The 22,362-nt window shown below is 46.6% G+C and overlaps 1 protein-coding gene across 50 annotated transcripts in view; it reads right to left on the reverse strand.

The window, feature by feature from the left end:
* Positions 1 to 917: 917 nt before the first annotated feature.
* The window catches only part of nfixb (nuclear factor I/Xb), a 174,969-nt gene continuing 153,524 nt past the window's right edge, over positions 918 to 22,362 (reverse strand). For 14 of the 50 annotated variants that reach the window (XM_088931948.1, XM_088931952.1, XM_088931939.1 and 11 more), the window contains 4 exons: positions 18,562 to 18,693; positions 12,942 to 13,117; positions 9,010 to 9,101; positions 918 to 4,984 (listed from right to left, as the gene is read on the reverse strand). In XM_088931948.1, coding sequence (XP_088788074.1) covers positions 9,030 to 9,101; positions 12,942 to 13,117; positions 18,562 to 18,693 — 380 coding nt within the window. In that variant the 3' untranslated portion in view covers positions 918 to 4,984; positions 9,010 to 9,029. Of the gene's footprint in view, positions 4,985 to 9,009; positions 9,102 to 11,470; positions 11,619 to 12,941; positions 13,118 to 18,561; positions 18,694 to 22,362 lie in introns of all 50 variants that reach the window. The other 36 variants (XM_088931923.1, XM_088931927.1, XM_088931917.1 and 33 more) reach the window with 3 other exon arrangements.

Below are 22,362 nucleotides of genomic sequence, written 5' to 3' on the forward strand. Positions count from 1 at the left end.
GGCTAAGGTTGGACTGCGCCTCGTGCCACGACCGGGAATAAAATGAAACGCCGCCCTCACTCCCCCACCCGTTAAATACAAAAAAGAGTAGAAGTAGAATAATGCATTTTTTTTCCTAAAATGTGCTTTATGATAACACTTATTTGTTTATTATTCATGTATAATAGAATTGAATGTACTTTATATCATAAAAAGCACCAGTTTCATTTAGTATTTTTTAACTTTTTTGTAAAATTGTTCCTTCAGCCCTCCCACGTTCAAAAAACAAATCATTACAAATAAAACGTTAAAAAAAAGAAACGGAAGAAAAAAAAATCAAAAAATCTTTCCCCAAACTTACAAAGGCTGGGATATTTCTCAACCCTGTTATTTAGAGTCCGAGGGCTCATGGACTGCAAACAAAAATAGATTTTTTTTTCATTTTTTTTCTCTTACTTTCTTAACAATCTCTAACATACAAAGACAATTAACTACCCAATGCATTGCACTTGGCTCAATCAACATAGTTTTTATCAATAATAATACTTTCCATCCAAAAAACAAAAACAAAGTAGGCTGTTTTCATAGTTGTCTTCTATTTCAAATTCTGGATTTATTTTTCGACCTTTCGCTTGCGAAGCGTGTCTTATAGTAATTTTTGCTGACGTAGTGGGTGCCTGTACAACAATGGTAATATCTTCTGTTAGGTGCGTCATCAACTGGGTCAGGCTTCAAGAAATGACTGGACTGCCCGCCAGCTTATTCTGAAAAATGCCACAGGCTGTCCTGCCTTGAGTTTCAGGACCTTGGACAGCTCTGCCCATGACCTCTATAGCTTATACGTGACAAAAAGAACCTGAATTCGTGTTTAACAAATTGCATAACGGGAGACGTAGGCACTTCCATATATATATAATCTAAAAATGAATAATCTTTACTTTTTGCAAAGCTGAGGAGATTTTCTGCTGATGACAACCCTCGCTTCACCCTCAGCGCTGAGACGCAGAACAGGGCAGTCCAGTTATTCCTCGAGGCCGTTCTGTTTAAAAGCGAAGAGATTATAAAAAGCTTCGAATTGATAAAAAAACAGGTGGTTTGGACGATCAGAAGGCTCTCCTTTGCGTGTGTACGTGTGCGTGTGTGCAGTGTTTCTGTGGCTGCTGCTGGGGTGTCCCAACAGAGAGCCAGGCGCTGCGAGATGCCTGAAGTTTTTGGAGTAAACCTTTCTGTCCAAGACGAAGCGATGGATCGCGCTTGTTGGTTTGTGTGTGAGAGATTGCTGTCGACGGACGGCGCGGCGCGGCACGGAGCAGGAGAGTGACGGACGCTGGAGTGAATCTGAGGCGTCACTGAGCAGGGCAGGTGGGGAGATGGGTCCTGACCACACACAGCAGTAAAGCCTCTGCTGGGAATTTCACACGAACGTTTGGAGAGATGACGTATACCTTCCTCTTGTGCAAGAGCATCTCGTCTGAGCAAAAGAGGCCACATGGCTGACAGAACTCGGCTGTGATGTCGTTGGTTAGGTGGCTTGGAACTGGCTGGCCGTGAGATAGGTTGCAAGGCTAGAACTCGATAAGCTTTACCCACTTTCTCTGCAGGGTGGTGTTAAAAGACTATTACGTTTTGCAAATCTTATAGTGTGTGAACAGGGCTTTAGGGCAAAAGGGTTGTTATTTGTGAAACATATTGGTTTCTGGCAGTGATTGTTAAGGTCAAAGGTTGCCAAAGTTCGGCAAACCCAATATTCATGTCCTGGGACTGTTTTGTTTCCCACTCATCCTCCCCCCACCCATCAACAAAAGACCCAACTGGGAATCCAGTGGATCCAAATCAGATTTTGAGAAACCCACATTGCACACCCTTCACGTAAGCCTGAATGGCTGACATGGTTCACCACTCGAACCTCTGTCCTCCAGGAAACCTCATCATTGAAATGTCTTTATGCCTGTAACACTGACTGACCGACCTGCAGGAGGAGCAGTGGCGTTTCATGTATGCCTTACTCCTCTTTCTTATAACCACAAGCTCCCACACCTTTGAACAAAGATGTCAGGTGACTGGGTTACGTATACAATGATGTTCTGACCCTGCTAACTGTGGTCTTAAGGAGAAAATACATTTCAAATGCTGAAAAACTCCCTTCCCAAAGTCAGCTCTTTTGCATCAATTGTGTATTCTTTTAAGATGACCACAAATGTCCTATGGGCATGCCCTACAGTGAGACTAAAGCACAGAGGAGTCATGCCACTCTGCCTGACTGCCACTGAAGCTCAGGGTGTACTACAAGTAGCACGACTTATTTTAAACGCGCTTACATCAGGCATTCCTGAAGACGGGAGTTAGTGTACGGCTCAGCATAGAATCAAACTTGCTTGCTTGACTCTTGGCTCTCGTCACTGCCTGCCTGAGCAGAAAGCCAGAGACACGCTCTCATCCCGATTACGCTGGATCCATACAGGACAGCTCCTGAAAAATGTTGTCCCTGCAGGTGGAACATCGGGCCTGCTGCTGTCTGTGTCAGTCTGTGCTCTCCTCTGCTCAGCCCTGGGCTGTCTTCAGAGGGGCTCAGGCCTGGCTCGTGTCTAGAAGACCCAGGGAGAGACCCAACGCAGACAAGCACGCCGGAGGAAAACCGAACGGCACTCTGACGCAGGTACACAGGCGTGGGCAACAATTTGGCCGGACAGGTGCCTGAACAGCTGCACCAGCAGGCTTGTTTACTTTCCACGTTTGCACTTTTGTTGCATTCCAAATCAACATGAATCTGTCGTCTGATAACAAAAAACTGTTAGTGTTTAAGCCAAGGTAAATGCCTGTTAATGGCTTTCTTGGCGCATCAGGGGGGTGGGGTCCTTCTTCATCTGAAGTCAGGACTGTCAGTTAATTAGCTATGAGAATCTATATATAAAATCCAGGAAAATCACTTATTCAAATTCCCTGCTACCAAGCAGCAATCACCTGCACTGATGTATCAGTGTTTTTTGAAATACAGATATAACGGATATTTTTTACATTTTTGAATGACCTACGTAAAACTGACTCCAGCCACTGCAGTTGCCAGGAGAGGGAGAGATGCTTCTTTGCTGCCACAGAATAGGATCTCCTGATGGCAGAAGAAAAGTGGGTCTTTTATCAGATCAAACCCTCTATGAACAGACTGAAACTGGAAGCCTGAAGGCAGGACTATCAATGATTATAAAGGGGCATGAGCATACTTTAAAGAGAGTAGCACGTAAATTTACAAATGGACAAAACCTTATTTCAGCATTTGAAATACAAATACCAAAAGTAAGCAAGCCTGCTTATAAGGGATGCTGGAAAATGCATGTGTGTCGGTGCCCGTTCCCAGACTGACGGCCACTGTAACTGTCCCATCCCACTACCCTGCAGAGCTTTCATCAGCTGGAGCTCTGTACACCTGATTAACCCCCAATCACTCAATTGATCTTCACTTGGGTAACTAGTTGACCCATCAGTTGATCCTTTAACCTTTAAGGGGTCGCTGCAACAGTGAACCGTTAACCAGCCTAGCAGCAGCAGCAGAGCCAGGGCTGCCCGTCCTCCCCTGTGTGTCGGAGTCACGCCTGCGAGATTTCCGGCTCGAAAAAAGCGGATGGTTTCGTTTCTAATGAGAGCGAAGAAACAAAAAGACCAAAGCAAAAACAAAAACAAAAGGCCAAATAAAGCGAGAGATTAGCCACTAAACCAAACGGAAATGATCACTGAGAACAGCAAAAAAAAAATCCAAATAAAAGAAGGAGAAGCAACTTGCTATGTGGATGGCGACTGGATGCTTCTATGAGTCTACGGAGTTCGGATGAGATGTGGTTGAATTCCGTTGCCTTGTCTAGTTTGTTACTGAAAAACAGAAACACTCTCAGGTACAGGCCATGTGATATATATAAATATATATAGTATATATATACTGTATATAGGTGTATATATGGAATTTCCCCCCTTTACAGTTCACCCTGCCCAAAGGGGGCAGCGTTCAGCACACTGCCTGTAGTGGAATAGGGATTATTGCTCTTAAATGATAGGGACCCACCAGAGTTCTCCTTTCAATTTAGGTGACGGGTGAAGGGGAAATCTTGGGGCATTTAGTGTTATTTTCTGGTCTGATGGTCGTTTTGTGTAGAGCTGTTCTCTAAAATTGCTGGAGATCTCCAGACACTGCCATCCGTCAGTGTGGGTGAAAGCTGTGGAGTTAGTGTGATTTCTACAGGCCGATGCGGAGACGGGCTGGTGGGGGGTGGGGGGATGCTGGGGTCTCCTTCCTGCGTCCTTCTGCCCGGCCGCTGGCAGGGCGCCAGGCCGGTCAGCGGGTGACGCCGCCGGAGCAGGCCTCGGGTTTGGCAGGAGGTGCTTTGCAGCCCCTGTTGCAGGATCCCTGCTTTCAAACGGATGGAGAAGGCCGGGTCGCCGCTGCTTCTCTCCCTAGAGTGCCGAGCTTGCAGGCCCGGCCCATAGCCCTCGGGCGGCCCGGCTGCAGTACCACTATCACCCTCTCCGACCAGACCTCCCGCTGGGCTAATGGGCAAGGACCCCGGAGACAGCGCTCCAGGGGAGCTTCAAGATCAGACAGATCTGTGTCTCCTCCTTTCCCGCGGCAAGGTACTGCCTGAAAGAGGACGGGGGTTCTCCCGCTGTCGTTCGGTTTCTGTGGGGGTGCTGTTGGTTAAATCTGTTCCAAACGGGTCTGATTGCCAGCAGTGGTGTGGTAGCTGCGCTGTGTTGTTTCTGACCGGTTTTCCTGGTTTTTCAATGTCTTGTTTTATGTTTGAGACGATTCACTTGTCTTCCTCTTTCCCCTTCCAGATTGCACAATTTTCTTTTCTTTTATTCTCTTTTAAGAGCAAGTCGGTTATTTTTTCCCATTTTTCCTCTGCGATACTGGGTTAGAGGGCGATTCCTTATTTAGTTTCAGATTTGTGACAAATTCCTTTATGTGATTTCTTTTATTTTGTGTGTATTTCGACAGATCTTGTCAGAGGAACCAAGACTGTTAAGGAAGAGAAAAATAAAACAACACAAAAGAAAAGGATTAGAATTTCCCAGGCGAGCAGACAGCATTTCAGAGTGCAAGCCTTGTGGTTCACAGAGACGGACACCGAGACCACAGCTTTTGATCAAGAACAAAGAAACCTTGTTCGGGCTGGGATGGGGTTGCATATAGACGACGGTGGCCAGTTCTCAACTCTGCACTGTAATTCAGGAGGATTTCTGAGAGGGCAAAGCACAGTAAAACTGTCTTTTGGGGAAATAATATCATTATATACATCATCATCACTCCACTTTCAGTATAACCTATCCTATTCGGGGTCACGGTGGCCATTAGTCTATCCTGGCAAGCATTGCGTTCAGGGTGGGATACACCCCAGATGGGATGCCAGTCCATCACAGGGCACACACTGACATTAATACGCATACACTCACACCAAGGCCAACTTCCCCAGAAGAACCTACCAGTATGTCTGATCTACCACTACCCAGTGGAAAGCCACACGAACATTGGAAGAACATACAAACACAGACAGCACCCCAGGAACTGAACCTAGGGCCCCAGCGCTGCAAGGCAGCAATTTTAACCACTGCATCTACATGCAACCCATCACAATTCAACTCAATTCAAGTTTGCTTCAGTTCAGTTTTGCAGTTCCTCCAACAGGAGATAGGGGGCAGTGATTCAAGAGAAATTGCACCTTGAGCTCATGCCCAAGTTTACGTGCTGGGCACATTCACTACAGGAGGAAAGGAAGGCTTTTCACCAAGGGTTTCTCTAACCAAGTCAGAAGACCCAATGTATATCAGTCGGTAATTGAAGTAAGTTTCCTCTAGAGGGCACTCCTGCATCAGCAGACAGCAGGATTATGAAAAATGAGATTTGTTGCACACCAGGTAAAGAGTTTAAAAAACTGAGTTCGAAAATTAACTATGGATAGATTACTTAAAGACTATTCAACCGTTCAAGTCACTTCTTTTAACTGACATCCAATGAAAATAAAATCATCCTAGCTCTGTGTGAGTAGGCTACATGTAAAAAAATCTTAAATCTGTAAATTTTGTGAACAAATTCAACATAATGAAAGTGGTTTTCAAGGTGGAAAGATTAGACTATTTGAGAATTTTCCATTTCTACCATATGTACTGACTCCCCACTTCTCTCTTTGGAGTGTGATGAACAATCATCACAGTGCCTTCAGGACTCAACAGTGAACATCACAAGGAACTAGACTGATTTGTAGCTGCTCTTATCTGGTGTCAATTAACATTCTGTACGTTAGTCTGGAATCCTGATCGTCTTTGGAGTCTGTTTAAATTCATTTGCTCCTGTGGGTCAGGAAAAGTTCTCTCTCTCTGTCCCAGAAGCCTCTTGGCCTACAGTAGCTCCTCCTTCTTTTCCTGACTTCTTCTCTCTCTCCGCCCCCCCCCCCCATCCCACCAGTGTCCCAATCCCTCTCTCTACCTAATCCTTGGCACCCTCTTTTCTAACACCCCCCCACTCTCAAGTTCAAGTTCAGCTGGTTGTTACATCATGTCTCGTTGCCGTGAGCAACCAGACAGTCCAGACGTGGCTTAGCTGTGGAGCAGAGAGCTTTTTCTCTTCCTCCCTCTATCCCAACTGCATGTCCTATTTTTGGCCACGAGGGAGCTCCTGTGTCCAACACTTTGCTCTAGCTAGGACACGAGGCCATAGAATGAGCCTAATAAGACTATTTTACAAAAAACTTCAAATCCATGTGCAGTTTTCTTACAAATGTTAAACTTTTGGAAATCAATTTGAAAAAAGCTTTCAGTTTCATTATTGAAAGCGCATGCCACAAGCGCTGTATAAATTTAGTCTTACACGACTCATGAGCTGTTCTCTAAAACTCTCTGTCCTAGATGTTCTGTGTGAAAAATCCCTCAATTTAGAGTCCTCAGATGAATCAAAACTAACCAGAAAACCAAGAGCAAGAATAAGAATAAGACAGAAAAGAAAACACAGAAAAGTCTCACTGGCTGCTGGGCTGCAGTGTGTTCAAGGTCTCGGTGTTAAAAGTGCTGGGCTGCACTGTGGTCAGCAGGCTGGGCCTTAGTGTGCTGGGCTGCTGTGGTCAGTAGACTGGTGATTGCGTTACAGGCTGCACTGTGGTCAGCAGATCGGTGTTAGCGTGCCAGGCTGCACTGTGGTCAGCAGGCTGGTGTTAGCGTGCTGGGCTGCACTGTGGTCAGAAGATCGGTGTTAGCGTGCTGGGCTGCACTGTGGTCAGAAGATCGGTGTTAGCGTGCCGGACTGCACTGTGGTCAGCAGATCGGTGTTAGCGTGCTGGGCTGCACTGTGGTCAGCAGATCGGTGTTAGCGTGCCGGGCTGCACTGTGGTCAGCAGGCTGGTGTTAGCGTGCTGGGCTGCACTGTGGTCAGCAGATCGGTGTTAGCGTGCCGGGCTGCACTGTGGTCAGCAGGCTGGTGTTAGCGTGCTGGGCTGCACTGTGGTCAGCAGATCGGTGTTAAGCGTGCCAGGCTGCACTGTGATCAGCAGGCTGGTGTTAGCGTGCCGGGCTGCACTGTGATCAGCAGGCTGGTGTTAGCGTGCCGGGCTGCACTGTGGTCAGCAGGCTGGTGTTAGCGTGCTGGGCTGCACTGTGGTCAGCAGATCGGTGTTAGCGTGCCGGGCTGCACTGTGGTCAGCAGGCTGGTGTTAGCGTGCTGGGCTGCACTGTGGTCAGCAGATCGGTGTTAGCGTGCCAGGCTGCACTGTGATCAGCAGGCTGGTGTTAGGGTGCCGGGCTGCACTGTGGTCAGCAGGCTGGTGTTAGCGTGCCGGGCTGCACTGTGGTCAGCAGGCTGGTGTTAGCGTGCTGGGCTGCACTGTGGTCAGCAGATCGGTGTTAGCGTGCCGGGCTGCACTGTGGTCAGCAGGCTGGTGTTAGCGTGCTGGGCTGCACTGTGGTCAGCAGATCGGTGTTAGCGTGCCAGGCTGCACTGTGATCAGCAGGCTGGTGTTAGGGTGCCGGGCTGCACTGTGGTCAGCAGGCTGGTGTTAGCGTGCCGGGCTGCACTGTGATCAGCAGGCTGGTGTTAGCGTGCCGGACTGCACTGTGGTCAGCAGGCTGGTGTTAGCGTGCCGGGCTGCACTGCTGTCAGCAGGTTGGAGTTAGCGTGCCAGGCTGCACTGTGGTCAGCAGGCTGCCTTGTGCTGGGAGTCTCGCAGTGGTGACTGTGTCAAGCTGCGGTTTCGATGGATGCCTACTGGTTGAATAAAAACTGGGAGTGAGAGCTGTAGCCACGGATGTTTGCATGTGTAGTCCGGCTGCAAGAGGGAAAGAAGATTGCTTCCATATGAGGGGTGTGCTCCACTCTCTGCGGTTGCTTTTTAATGAGAAAACTGCATTGTAATATAAGAGGCACAAGACAATGCACCGCTTGGCTGAAGTCAGAAATGAAAGGCACAAGTGTACCGGGCAGTCCTGTGGCTTAGTGGTTCGTCGGAGTGAGTGTGAGCTGAACCAGACAGAAAAAAACACTGCTGTGGATCTCGAGTCTCTCTAACTTAGGATGAGAAACGTGGAACTGAGGGCCAGATTGTTATACTTGCAGGTACAGATCAGGACAAGGTGCTGTACAAGGTCAGCTCTGGGCCTGTTGAGCATGCTTGCACCAGCCCTGCTAGTCTTCATGCCTAGGGGTTAGGACCGATAACTTTTCCTGAGAGAGGTACATTTAAAACCAAATCACCCCACCCAGCAGGAACCTAACAAATGTCTGTCTTACACTTTTTTCCCAATTCTGTCCATCCTGCAGCTTTCTGGTCTTGTATAACTGGAGTCGTCTGGGTACTGCGGTTGTCAAACAGTAGAATTTTAAGTGTATTTTAATTGGTAAGAATATGAGACAGTGAAGCAGCCTGCATGGGACAAATGCAGTTTTTGCTTTCGAAACAGCAGGCTCTGAGTCAATTTAGAGCATTTTTACCCTTAACCTGAACGGGGTGAATTTCGTTTTGTGTCGGGCAGTGCGAGTGCTGGCAGGGAGGCAGGTGTTACCTGAGTCTGCTGGGGGATGTTCAGAAAGTTGTTGTCCCGTGATCCGATGCTGACAAACCTGTTGGCAGCTGTGGGGCCTGGCGCTGAGTATGCTGTGGAGAGGCACATGCGTCAGTAAGTCAACTAGTCTGTGATACTGTTTGTTCTAACATCTGCTTGAAAATCACAACAGGTATGCTGTATTCTTTTGATCCTTATGAATTATAGGCTCCGAGGCTGTGCCTTATTAAACTGAGCAGCCTTGTCTCACACACAAACGAAACGCTTAGCACGACACCGAGCACGCACAAACACTCTTATGTCTGGAAGCTTAATCTTTGGGTATCATGCATTTTTTTAAAAATGAACCACTATTTTTGATCTAACCACTCAATTTGAAACGGTCAATACTTTCAGGTTTTAAGATTCAGCTTCGTGTGAGATAACAGAAGGGAGAGAGGGTGCTCATTTTAATGTGGCAGAGTTTTATTAATAGGCATCCCCATAATAAAGAGGCATAAATATAGACTGTACCACTGTGGCAGAAAGCATTCTTTTAAAAAAACACGCACAGAATAACATATACAGCATGAGGAAATGCATGTTAAAAGCTGTGCACCACAAAACAACGTGCCTCATATTCAGTCTTGCAAAAGAAGCCAATTCTGTTGACCTTCTACGGGACCTTGCATTTTCTTTGTTTTCAATGTCTAATGGGAATTAATGCCCAGCTCTCCCAGGCATGTCCAGTCTCGATATGCCTGTTTTATTCCCATTACAAATATGAGCTTGTTTCGTCCACAGCACTGAGTGAATGGAGGAGTTTTTATCTGACATTGTTTTCCCTACAACTGTAGATCTTCTATATTAAGATCAGCCAAAAAAGACTAGGCAGGGCTGACCGTGGTAGTTTTTCTTGTTGACGGTATTAATTCATTGCCAAGGGCATTTGCTGTTTTTAGCAGTGCAAGGCTTTTAAGACAGCAGGCTAAGAAGACTTCAAATGGCAGAGAGAGTGGAACCCTGATGTCAGTCAGTAAGGGGGCGTTATGTGGCTTTTTTTAAAGGGATCAAATTTAGGGCAGTTGTCTGCAGTGGACTCCAATGGCTGTTGGAAGAGAGTGTTAAAAGCTGCTTCCTCTGCTTTCCTGGTGAGGGGAGGAGGGGGGAGGAGTGGGTGGGAAAATAGATGTGGAAAGGGAATGGGTGGGAAATGGGGGACAAAATCAGGAATGGACAGCCAGGGAGGGAGATGGAGACGGAGGTGGAGGAAGGGGGAGGTGGGGAGGTTGGGGAGTTGGGTTCGATACCTAAGGCAAAGCGGAAACGCGTTCCGTTGCCTTTGCAATTAAAAAAAAGGCTATGGTTGAATCCCCCCCCCCCACCCTCCAACCAAAAAAACCCAATCCCAAAACAATCAAAAACGAACAACAGTAACGACAAAATATTAAAGCGGGAAAAAAAATAGCGACAATGACGAAGTGCTCCATCCAGTGCCCCTCGGTGCATGGGTGACATCGGCGTTGGCGCTGGGCTTTATATTACCCATCTACCCCCTTTGGTGGAAACGTCAATTGAAAAAGAAAATTACAAAAAAATAAGGCAAGCACACCCCAGCTAAAAGACACCTCGAATGCCATGGATTTTAAGGATAACTGGTTTGAAAAACAAAAGAACAAACAAAAAATAAATACAGCCAAAACCAATCGAAGGAAAAAGTGAGAGATGGCTGTTGTCATCTAACAGAATGGCACATGGCGGGGGGGAACGAGGATTGTGGGTGAAGGGGGCATGACCTTTGGAGTCCACGCTACTGCCCTAAATTTTGTATCCTAAGGGGTGGGGAAAAAAGGGATGGATTCAGGAATACTGCACAGAGGGAGAATCGTTCACAATGTGCGTCATTTCCTGGCAGGACAGGAATTTTGCTCTCAAGGTGAGGCAGCAAGCAGTTCAAGCCACTGTCCTTCTTTTTTTTGTTGGTGAAATTAGTGTTACCACGATGATTTTTGTGTTTCTAAAAAAAAAATCCTGGCATGAAACTGCATTGCCGGACTGCGCTCTTCATGGCAGAGAAACTTTTTTTTTCTTGTTTTTGTTCGAAAAAAGGCAGAGAGGAGGAGGAGGACGATTTGGAAAATTGTCAACTTCGCCAACCCCCCCCCACCTCCCCCCTCCTCCCAATCTGCGTACGGGCTGCGCGTCAGATTGGAAAGTCCTAGGAAACGGGGGCAGGGGCCGGGAGGGGTCTGCGCAATGTCCCGGGACAGATCTTGGTTTGGGGGTCGGTGAAAGCAGTATTTGAATCCAGCCCTGATTTTCGGGAGGTGGTTTTTGGTGGTGGTGGTGGGGGGCGCGTGCTGACTGCGACCTTGCCTTGGGACTGTTTTATTTTCTTCTGGCGGCCGGGAAAGTGTGCGCGCTGGCGGAGGTGGGGGGGTGTGTGGGGGGGGAAACTTGGGGGGTCCGCTGTGTCACTTACACGGAGACGTGGGCGAGGAGAGTCCGCCATCGGGGGGTGTGCTGCTGGGTTTTGTGTCAGGCATGGGGAGGGGCACTGGACGGGCCACTGGAGGTGGCGGCGGCAACAAGAACGAACCCGGCATTTTGCTGTGGCCGCTCCCGTTTGGCTGCGGACAACACAAACAGGATGAGGCATTGACACTGGCAGCTCCGGACCAGAAAAAAACAAAACGAAAAAACGCAATTCAAACCAAAAAAAGGGGGGGGAGGGAAAAAACACGGCCGAGAGAGGAGGAGGAGGGAGGGGCACATCAAACTCCCCCAAAAACACTATTAGAAGGAGCCGCCAGGGTGGTGAGTAACAGACACAGGGTGTGGATTAGTCACATGGCACAAAAAAATGAAATAGAAGCAACAACACCAAAAAAAAAACCTCCGCAGGAGGAGACTGCATCGAAAACGCGATGATGGCGCGGTGACTCCAGACGGGCAGGGGTTCGATCGCTAGTTCTCTTAAAAAAAAAATCTCCATCTCCTCTTTGTCCCCCCACAAAATCTAAAAGCGAGCAACGACGCAGAGGAAAGGCGAGAAGCAGAGTCCGCGCCGGCGCCCTGGGGCAGGGGAGTCCCGCCGCCTGCACCCTGCGGTCCATCCCTCCCCGTCCCGGACTTGTCAAGCGCTCGTCGGAGCGGGAGGAACGATCCTGCTCCGGTGATGTTCGGACAGCCTGGCGCTTAAAAGATGGGATGTCGGACCCGAGCAGGACCTGGGCAATGTCTCGGCACAGGTCCAAACCCAGGAGCCTCTGCCGCAGTGTCAACACATGGTCTCCCAGAGCCCTGGCAGATCTGTCGAGGTCTGCTCACGTTCACAGAAGCGCTGACAAACACGCTGCACGTCCGCTGCCTTCCCTGGATACGGCTCGGATTTCTTCTGTGGGCGTTCGTGGTGCAGCTTCATGGTCACACATCACACGTTCACCAGCTCAACTCCAACCCTGACCTTCTGGTCGTGAGCCGGTGACCACGGAGAGGCAGCTTGCCTTCAGATTGATTACTTGAGTGTGCTATCACATCCTGTGGCGTGAGGCAAGCAACAGGTCATATTGTATGGCCTTGCGCACAAGATGGCTGTGCTGATGGAAGTAAGCTTTCTCTTACTTGTACCTTTTTGCCAACATAAAGTGTCTGCTGAGGTGTGTTTACCTCTGTAGTCTGTTCTCCAAGCCAGGTGTCAAAACTGCGTTACTGTCTGTCTTAAGGAACTTGATCACCTGATACAGTGTACAGCGTTTCTCTTTTGGGCCCGTAACTTGTAGCGAATTACCGAATACTGAAGATTTCTCATGTGCTTCCACGTTTTACCGCAATTTCACTGCATGTTACTATGTGGCGCGCCAGGCGAACATTCGAGAAGTGCACAAACTCACACAGTTTAGCTGGGAGTGGAGGAGAGCCAGCGTGAGGGCCCTCCTGTCCCGCAGTCTTACCTGTGCGCTGGGCTGTCCCGAGCCGTCGGAGCAGACGAACTGCACGAACTCCTTGAGGGGGTCCTGGCCAGGGTGGTGGTGGTAGCGGATGGTGGGGTGGGTGAAGTAGGGGCTGGACTGCTGGATGATGGAGGGCGAGGGGAAGTGCAGCGCGGAGGCCGGGGCGCGGGGGCTCCCTGTGGACAAACAGACGCTTTCAGTCTCAGTGGGAGGACAGGACAGGACAGAAGCACGCCACCGACTTGGCACGACCAGATGGTTCTTTCTCTAACCTGGTAAAATATTAAGGAGCTCAGTGAACAGCAGGAAGTGTGCTTTTCACACAAGGCACTGAAACATTTTGCACACCTATCCCATCCCATTCTCCAGGTGTCAATTAAGACAGTGGTGTGTGGGATTGAGCAAGCTGAAGCCAGTGTGCATTCACCTAGCTTGAGCTAAGACTGGTGCAATTTAAAGACACTCAAAGTAAGAAGATCAGAAGAGAGTTGAGGTTTTGTTGACGGGAATGTGGTACTGCAACTGTGTGCAATGCCTTGCTGAGAGCTCATCCCACGAACAGATCACCAGCAGTTCTGCTGTGAGGTATAGTCACAGTTGCAGTGTAGTATGCAGAACAGAAGGACAAAATGATGTAAAAGTAAAAGTAAAGCTTGGCTTGTTTTACAGCACACCGCTAGGTGGTCCAAATGGCCTCTCCTTCTTCATGTTTCTTATGACGACAAGAATAAACACCTGACCTAGAAACCAGCAAGTCCTCTGTCAGAACAAATCAAGTGTGGAAGAGTGTCAATTGTACACACTTAGGAAACTAACACACACACAGAGTTGCCCACTCTGTTACCTCAAGGAGAAGTTAAAGGGTAAGATCCTTTCTAAAAACAACAGCAACTGAAAACGGTCAGTCTCCATGCAGCGGAGCTCAATTGTAGCTGTTTCTTATGTTCACATTTGTCTGGTTTTCAGGCGCCCTGGCATTTTGGCCATGTGTCCAAGCTGGTGTGCGCAGGCTGCCGAGATATGCGCACTCTGGGAGAGCATCTATGCCCTCCTGCGTGTGTGCGTGTGCGTGTCAATGCCGGCTCTGCGCGTGCGGCAGTCTGAACACATCCACGAGTGTGTGCGTGGATTTGTGTTATCAGGTCTGTCCTGCTGACTGGTGCCTGGTAGTGATACCCTCTATCACCATGGTAGCTGCCCACGGAGCCTGCCAAAGCCCTGGCAGATTACCGCCAAGATGTGCGTTTGATTTCCAGAGAAAAGCTTTCTCAAGCAGTACCTTCCAGCCATCCGATCCTGCTACCCTCTCTCTTCTCTCTCTCCCCCGCTCCCCAGATTTAATCTCATTAGGAGCTGGGGCTGTGCCAGGTCTCCTGGGAGCCAAGGCCTGGCAGTGCCCTCCCCCACTGCGCCACCCCTGCTCTTAATTAACCCGTTACAGCAGCCTGGAGATCTGACAGCTCCGCTCTTCCGCTCCGCTCCGCTCCGCTGTTCAAGCGGGGAATCTTCAATCGCAGCCCCGCAAGACATTCTCTACTCACCCAGCAGGCTCAGCATGTAATATCATGCAGGTCTCATCATCTGAAAACAAAATATTCCCTCCTAATCCTATGTTTCCAGCTTTTATCAATGTCTTTCGGAAGAAACGCCATTACGGGCTCTTTAAAGACATTTTTCTGATCTGTTACCGGTGCTGCGGCAGAAAAAGTCATATTTAAGTAACAAGCTCATTCAGCGCAAGGCTGTCTTCACACAGGATGTAAATCTTTAGTCATATGCCTATTTCAAAAATGATCTCTGAAAAGCCAAATGCAAAAGTACATGAAAAAGACTGCCACCATCATAAAACTGTGGTTTCCTGTCCATTAGGAATTCAGCAATTAATTGCTGTGCATGTGCACTACTGATTTAGCAGAAGAAGCAGTCACAAACAGCAAAACTCAAGGATTTTGGCGATTAGTTTTAATATACCAAGGCTTCAGAATGATACGAGTAGCAAAAATTTCCTTTTTTTATGATGAGGCTGATGAAAAGAAAATGGGAGACTGCTTTTATTCAGCGTTCATGGGGCTGGTCAGACCCAAATTATACTGCCCCATCATTCTCACTTCTAACTCAAGCCATGAAAAGTAACTAACAGTGGAATTATCTGGGGATTATTGAGGGAAAATGAATTTGAGACAAATTGACGAACTTCCAAGGTGCTTACTCAGGGAGCAGGCTGAGCTCTACGGTCATGGGCCTGCAGGTTGCAGTGATGTCAGTGAGAGACTCACCACTCCTCCAATCGGCCCTAACTCATCTGTCAGGCACCATGGAGCTTGTGGCACAACAGATGTCAATTGGCCCTGCATATGCTTGTGTCGGAGATTCATGTCCGTTTCATTCTCTAGTTACGTGGTACAGAAATTATCGGCTTAAAACCATGGGCAACACAAAATTGGATGGGATTGTAACAACAAAAAAATTGTTTTGAATTTTTTTTTGATTTTTATAAACAACAAAAAAAAGGAGGAAGGATGGCTGCAGAAAGACAGAATCCTTAGACCTGTCTGCACAGCATTCATGCAGTTCAACAGCTAGTGAGCTGCCCTCCACTCAGCCCATGCAGAGACTGACTCGTCAACTGTGCAGCAGCACCAGTCTGTTTCAGACCTACCTTACACCTCTGGTGCCACATGGCAGGAGATTGCAATTGCTCTTTGAAACAATTCACCCAATACCGGTGATACAACAAGTGATAAAGCTTTGAAATACATCAAACATGGGTACAGCGAGCCCTGTTTCTAGCCCAGATAGTGCACCAGTGTGTAGACCTCCATGTCCATGTAATTCCAAGTGAAGGATAATCATTGAAACTGGTAAGAAACTGGGGTGACACTCTCAAGAATGACTTATATTTCACAGAAAAAACTCCTGTTAAGTTAAAAGACTTAAGTGAAGAGAAGGACTAAGAAAAAGGTTTAGGTTTTTATGGTGATACACAATTTATATAGTATCTTCTAGACAATGTGGAGAAGCAATAAATAAAAGCAGACAAAATGTTAGCATATAACAGGTTAAAAACCTAGAATTTAAACAAAGGGAAGTGTATTCTGCACTAATAAGTCTTCATTTAGAAAACTGTGTACAATTTTGTTCACCACATTATAGAAAAGATAATGCTGCAAAGGGATACATTCCTGATCCTAAGGAAGGCTGAAGGAACTGAATCTTTTTAATCTGAGGAGACAAGATTATGATGCAAGTGTTAAAATTCCTCAAGGCACTGACAACCAGTGTATTTCTTCAGAATGAGTACTGAAACACCAACCAGAAGATCCAACTGCAGACTTTCAGGGAAGTACTTTTAACACTAAGAAGAGGCACTTCTACACCCAAAGGGTTGTGGGAGTATGGAACAAACTAACAAGTTGTGTTGTTGAAGCAAACACGTTGGCATTTTTTCAATAAATGGCTGGATAAGAGCCTCAGATCAAATAGCTACGAATTACCAAATAGGTTGGATGGACCAAATACCCTCCAATCATTTGGAACCGTTCTTAAGTAAAATAGATTGCCTTTCAAACAAATTCACCAAAGCAGGAAACCAACTAGGCAAAACAAACACCATATTCCAAACCCAGCACAGGCACAGTCACATAGACTCCCTTGCCAGAGCCATAGCCGGACTTAAAAAATGGGTCTAAGATGTAATTTGCCAATATAAAATAAACACAACCATCACAAAAAGAGATTATGGGCCTTTCTTTCTGAACTTGAATAAAGGTTTTGTCACAAGACTTTAAGGTCATAGGTATCTCCATTTAAACAGAAGAACTGGGCTTTTTGAATGCTTGTGATAGATATTTCTTCTCTATGATTCTGGTTCGTGTCGCTTTGCCCAAGAACAGAACTGTTCCCCATGGTCTGGGTGGTTTTGTCACATTCTTTGTCTTCGAAAATCACTCATACTGAGTTTTTGTTTGGAAGGCCTGAAGAGTCTGGTCACTAATTCTCATCCTATCAGCATGGTGCTCAACACAATCTTGCTACACTCTTCAGAGAACATGTGCCTCAAGCATTAGCTTCAAGCATGCGCTGTGACCATTAACCTTTCTCCAGCTATGCACATACCCAACAAAACCAAAAAGCTCTGAACTGCATGACAGATTGAGAAGCATCTCTTCAAAGGGGAAAAAAACACTGAAGACAAGAGGACAGTAGTGAAACACAAGCTTTAAAAAGGCTGCTTTTAACACGGGTCTGCAGCAAAGCTATAGTTAATGGATAGATATGGCCTAGTGCCCAAGATTAGCAGAAAGAGTTTCAGTGGCAGTTCTGTAGGAATGTCAAACAGCTGTTTTGTCCCTGTTTTTGCCAGGTGCTGGCATGGCCAGATGTTGGTTTGCATCTCCAGATGTTTTGTTAAATGCATTGTTTTGGAAAGCCATGCACTGCAGCCTTTTTTCACACAACCTTCGAATGGGTTAGTAGCTATGTGACCGCATTTAACATGCAGCAACCAGTCTCCACAGCCGAGATATGAGAGCACAAAGCAATGATTACATTACTCTACTGTTGCTCAAACATACACCTCTGCAAACAGCGCGGCTGTCACACTTTTAAAATGTATGCAAGGAATCCCTTTCAACTCAGCTTTTATGAAAAGGGTCTTTTTTGGGGTGGCAGGGGGGGGAGGAACTAAAATGCCAAGGAAATTGGTTTATTGCTGTTCTGTTCCACAAATTTTAACGTTTCAAAGTTAGTGATAGTAAAACGTCTTTACTCATTACATGCTGGGCCGCAAAAAGTTTCTAAAAAGCCTGTTTCTTCACTGATTTCCCAAGAAAAGATCCTGATTAATGGGAAAGGAGATAGTAGTGAGAGCTACTGCAGTAATGCCTACCAGGAAACCGTGATGGAGGAGGTGGTTTTGAGCAATGATATCTGGTGTGGAAAATAATGCATTTAACATAGACTCTCCCTGGTGCTGTGTGTATTTCAGCATGCAGTTTTTGCACGGAATCAGAGACTGACAAGAGCACAATGTACTGTCTGGGTGATTTTCAAAGGCTTAGCACTCCAGAGATCTGCTTGCTTCCTACTTTTAATACAGTTGTAATTGATTAATGTTTCATCTCCAACAGGGGACAACATGTGTCAAGAACAGACATTGTTTTAAACAATGTTTTGGAAGGAAACTTAGCTGGAATTTGAAAAAGTGGAGAAAATTTGCACTAGAGCAAAAAAAAAAACCAACCTTCCTTGACTTTTGCATAATGTACGGTATGTACTTCAGTATTGTTTACCCATTTCCTCCAGTAATCATTGTTCTCTTATCATAACATGAAAGGCTTATCCAGCTGTTTTTGTACCACCTACGTTTCAATGCACACAGTGCCAGCAGGAGTAGGAGACTTTGTTTAGGAATCATAAATTAATCAGGTTTTGATTGGTTGATTGGTTGATTGATTGATTGATTTGCAACAAGGGAAGAGTAATCACAGGTGAGATTCGTTTGCAGTGTTTGGATTCCAATGTCCACACAAACCAACAGCCTGGCGATGCCCTGGCAGCCTGGCAGAGCCCCGGCCCTGGGCACCCCCCCTTCCCTGCGGGTTGCGGGCTGGTATCTCACCTGGTCTCACTCCTGCCAGCACGGGCAGCGGGTGGTGGGTGAACGCCATGCGCGCCGACCTCGTCTGTGGCGACAGTGCGCTGCCGAAATCGAACTTTCCCGGCTTCTTAAGAGAACCAGGCGAGGACAGTCCTGGCAAGAGTGGATCAACAAATGGCAAAAAACGATTTTATTACATTTTCACGTCAATCTGCAAATTTCGGTCCTCTCTCTCTTTTCTGCTGCGTTTTCCCTTTTTTCCTTTGCTCTCTCCTCCTTTATCCTTCCCTCCCCCAGGGGTTCCAGTTGTTTTCCCATTTAAGCTACTTCTCTCCACTTATGAGTAAGTAGGACTGAAGATGGGTGAGTGTCCTCTGATTCTCTCAGTCCGGCCAGATCCTCTTTTAACACTGATGATCATATGCTGCCAAGGCAGGGGTGCAAACAGACCCCATCAACCTGGGACACGTATGTGCAAGGCTGGGTTGGAATCACAGGGAATCAGCACAAACACAAAGGGACACTGGTGTAACAGATACGGCACTTTGAAAAAATTAGAAGAATGCATTGCTGTGTGCGGGCACAATTTCTTTTTTCTTAAAGAAGCACGGAGCTCGAGCTCCCACCACGTATTCTACAATGGTAAAATCAGCAGACCGAGTTAAAAATAAAAATAAAAGCACATTGTAGGTTGACTGGTCCTCCATAATTCTTTAGCCAAGACAGACAGTGCACAACTGGCTCTACTTTAACAATCTCCTGGAACTGTGGGCTGCAGGTGGTACCTCAGAAAGGGAAGAGGCTCTGCTCAGGCGGTCTCTGCCTGATGTTGCATTAAGGCTTGCCTGCATAGATAACACAGGCATTATTCTGCCGTGCAGCTATAGTCTAGGTTAGCACTGCATTAAAATCTGCACTCCACACACTGGTTTGCCTACAGCCAGGCTGTAATGTGTGCCAGTACTCAGGTCTCGCTCTGCGAGATGCATGGTGGGCTGCTCAGACTCACAGTTACCGTGTGTCTCTCCATTTTGCACAGGAACACAAGACTGGTGCTTTAGGTTATGGGCACAGTGCTGCTTTCGCATGAGTACAGACTCATATTGGTCTCTTCGCTAATGAAACCTAGCAGTCTGAATGGAACCATGGCACTGCTAGGTTAAGGAAAAATGTTGTTAGTGGTAGTGCACAATCACTTGCTGAAGCAATTAACGGGGTAAACACTGAGTCAAGCTTTTCTCTCTCAGTGAGCCGGAAGGCGTAAGCTTTTTTTAAAAACTTGTTCTGGATTTCTGCAGAAATAGAAAGCTGACATGGAGACGCAAGCTGTTCAGTTGGAACACCAATGGCAGTGTAAACGTCGGTTTGGGGGAAAAAAAGCTACGAATATCTTCTGGAAAGTGAGAACGAGACTTGTGCAGTGTGGGAGAAAGAGGGAGATGGCACTAAAGGAGTACTGTAACTGGCCAATTCACAGTGCTGTACAGGTTTTTTAATCACATACTGTGAAATTATACCATATTACCAGTATATTTTATTACGTTGCAAGAGATTGGAATACATGGATTTTTCCATTAGTGAAGAATGTTAAACCAAAACAGACACCAAGTGTAGCTGACGTCAGTAAAGGTTAAGCTCATTTGCATCTTTCTTCCCCAAAAAATCAAGGGAGACTATCTTGATTGTTGTTACCTTTTGTGGTGTTTTTTTACTAGCATTGTTTCTATACACAGTAAAGTGAATACAATTTAAACCGAAGGCAGTCGATAAGTGCGCAATGCGTTAGCAAGATTTTGTTTTGCATTCTGCACTATGCTTGCAGTTTTGATTACCACGCCTACAACAGGACTGTTGCCTCCCTGGAACAGGACGAAAGGACAGAAGGGGGTAAAGGAAATGGAACCTCTTTACTTTTGAACACAGAGGGTTATGAGTGAGGTGATACTGAAAATGCAAGGAATCACAATTCTGAAATGCACTGATAAGATCAAACCACAGGATCCCTACACAACCAACAGGGAAGCACGAACATGAGGACACGAATGGAAACTACATTTAGAAGTGCATTAAAACCTGAGATCGACTTCTTCACACAAAGGGTGGTGGCAGAACGGGACATTCGACAAGCCAGGTTGTTGAAAGGGAAAAGACAAGAATCAGGGGAATGAGACTGTAGCCTCAACAGCCTCTTCTTGTTTGTAACATCTTACCCCCTTCCCCTCAGAACGACACAAAGCTAAATATTTTTTACCCAATTAAGAGCTACTCCCCATTCTAAATATGTGAAACACTCCAGCAGGCCACTGTGGTTGCCGACTGCAACGTGCTGGAGTATTGCACTATAGCCATCTGCTCAGAAAAGCACTTCATGACTTAACGGCTCTACAGAGATATATACTAATATGTCAACTAACACTGATAACAGCGCTGTACGGAACCAGAACAGAAGCTCTGTACACAAACCCACTGAGACATGTAGACAAAACGGACAGCACTGTACATTTGAGTCCCTGTTAAAATCCTTGTTTTGCTAAACTCTTCAGTTAAGACGTGAAGTCAGACTGACCCCAATACATACATCAACTAGTACTGTATCGCTATTGCCCAGTTTGCTGCCAAACATAGGTTCAGTGAGGACATATTTATGTATTAACACACCCTGTTAAACATTTAATAGACAAATTTATAGTCTAAATATTTGTTTTATGCATGACATTATGCATTGGCCTGCATGATGCAGAATGCCACGCTATTAGATACAGACATGTTGGTGTGTGCTCCATTTTGTGCTTGGTGTTTTGTCAGTTTTGCTGTTTTGTCCATGTGCCATGGCTGCTTATTGGAATTTGGTGAAACTTAGGACTGAAGCCATGAAATCTGAATCACGCTGAGAAAAAGATGCCACACAAAATTTTGAAAATGTACTGCGGCTGACATGGTCGCATGGTAGTTAGAGCTGCCGCCCCCCACTGCTCCATCTTTTGTTTGAATTTCCTGATAGCAATGCCCTCTTTGTGGAAGCTACATGGTCTCCTTGTGCTCACATGAGTTTACTCTCAGTGCTCCATATTCCTCTCGCCTTACAACGATATGCTGGCATGGTTAAGTAGCGTCTAGACATTGACCTCTGCACTGTGTCCTGTGAAGGGCTCATATATGATCCTGACTCCAGTGGTGTGTCATGAGTGGAGGACAGCTACCTCGCCTCAGGGGAGCACTGGCAGAGATGGGCACCTGAGCTTGAGCTGTGCCATTGCAAAGAGCCCTGGGTTGAGCACCAGCTCTTGAGGTGTACAGAATGGGACAGTGCTAGGTCCATCTAGGTTTCCCAGTCATCACAGCCCCTGAAGAAGCACTAGGCCTGGGTGGGCTTGAGCTGATCCAGGCCTAATCAGACTTCATCATGCAACAGCAGCTTATTTTCACTCAAGCATAAGCCACAGGGGACAACTAATAGAAGCAGGATCCTCCTGCAACAGTGCAGCAGAATTCACCGCTGTTTCAAGGGGATAAGAGGTGCCTAAAGATCCTACGTTCCAGTGGGGTACAAGTTGGTGTACAATAATTCTGAAGAATAATAGAACAGACTCAAGTCCCACTGCAGTACTATAATTCCCCATCAGTCATAGAGGTTCATACAGAATTGGGAAAGTGTAATAAACCAATAACTAGTAAAATACTGTCATTACCACCTTGTAATCAGCTCTTAAGAGATCTCAGAGTGAAGCAAGACTGGGAATGAGACAGCTCTAAGGGAAACCAGGTTGCAGCTGTAAGGAGGCGACATTCTTCCCTTTGGACCAGAAATTCCAAGCCCATGCC

The sequence above is a fragment of the Atractosteus spatula genome, chromosome 14 (genome assembly GCF_055471065.1).
Source record: "Atractosteus spatula isolate fAtrSpa1 chromosome 14, fAtrSpa1.hap1, whole genome shotgun sequence".
NCBI lineage: Eukaryota > Metazoa > Chordata > Actinopteri > Semionotiformes > Lepisosteidae > Atractosteus > Atractosteus spatula.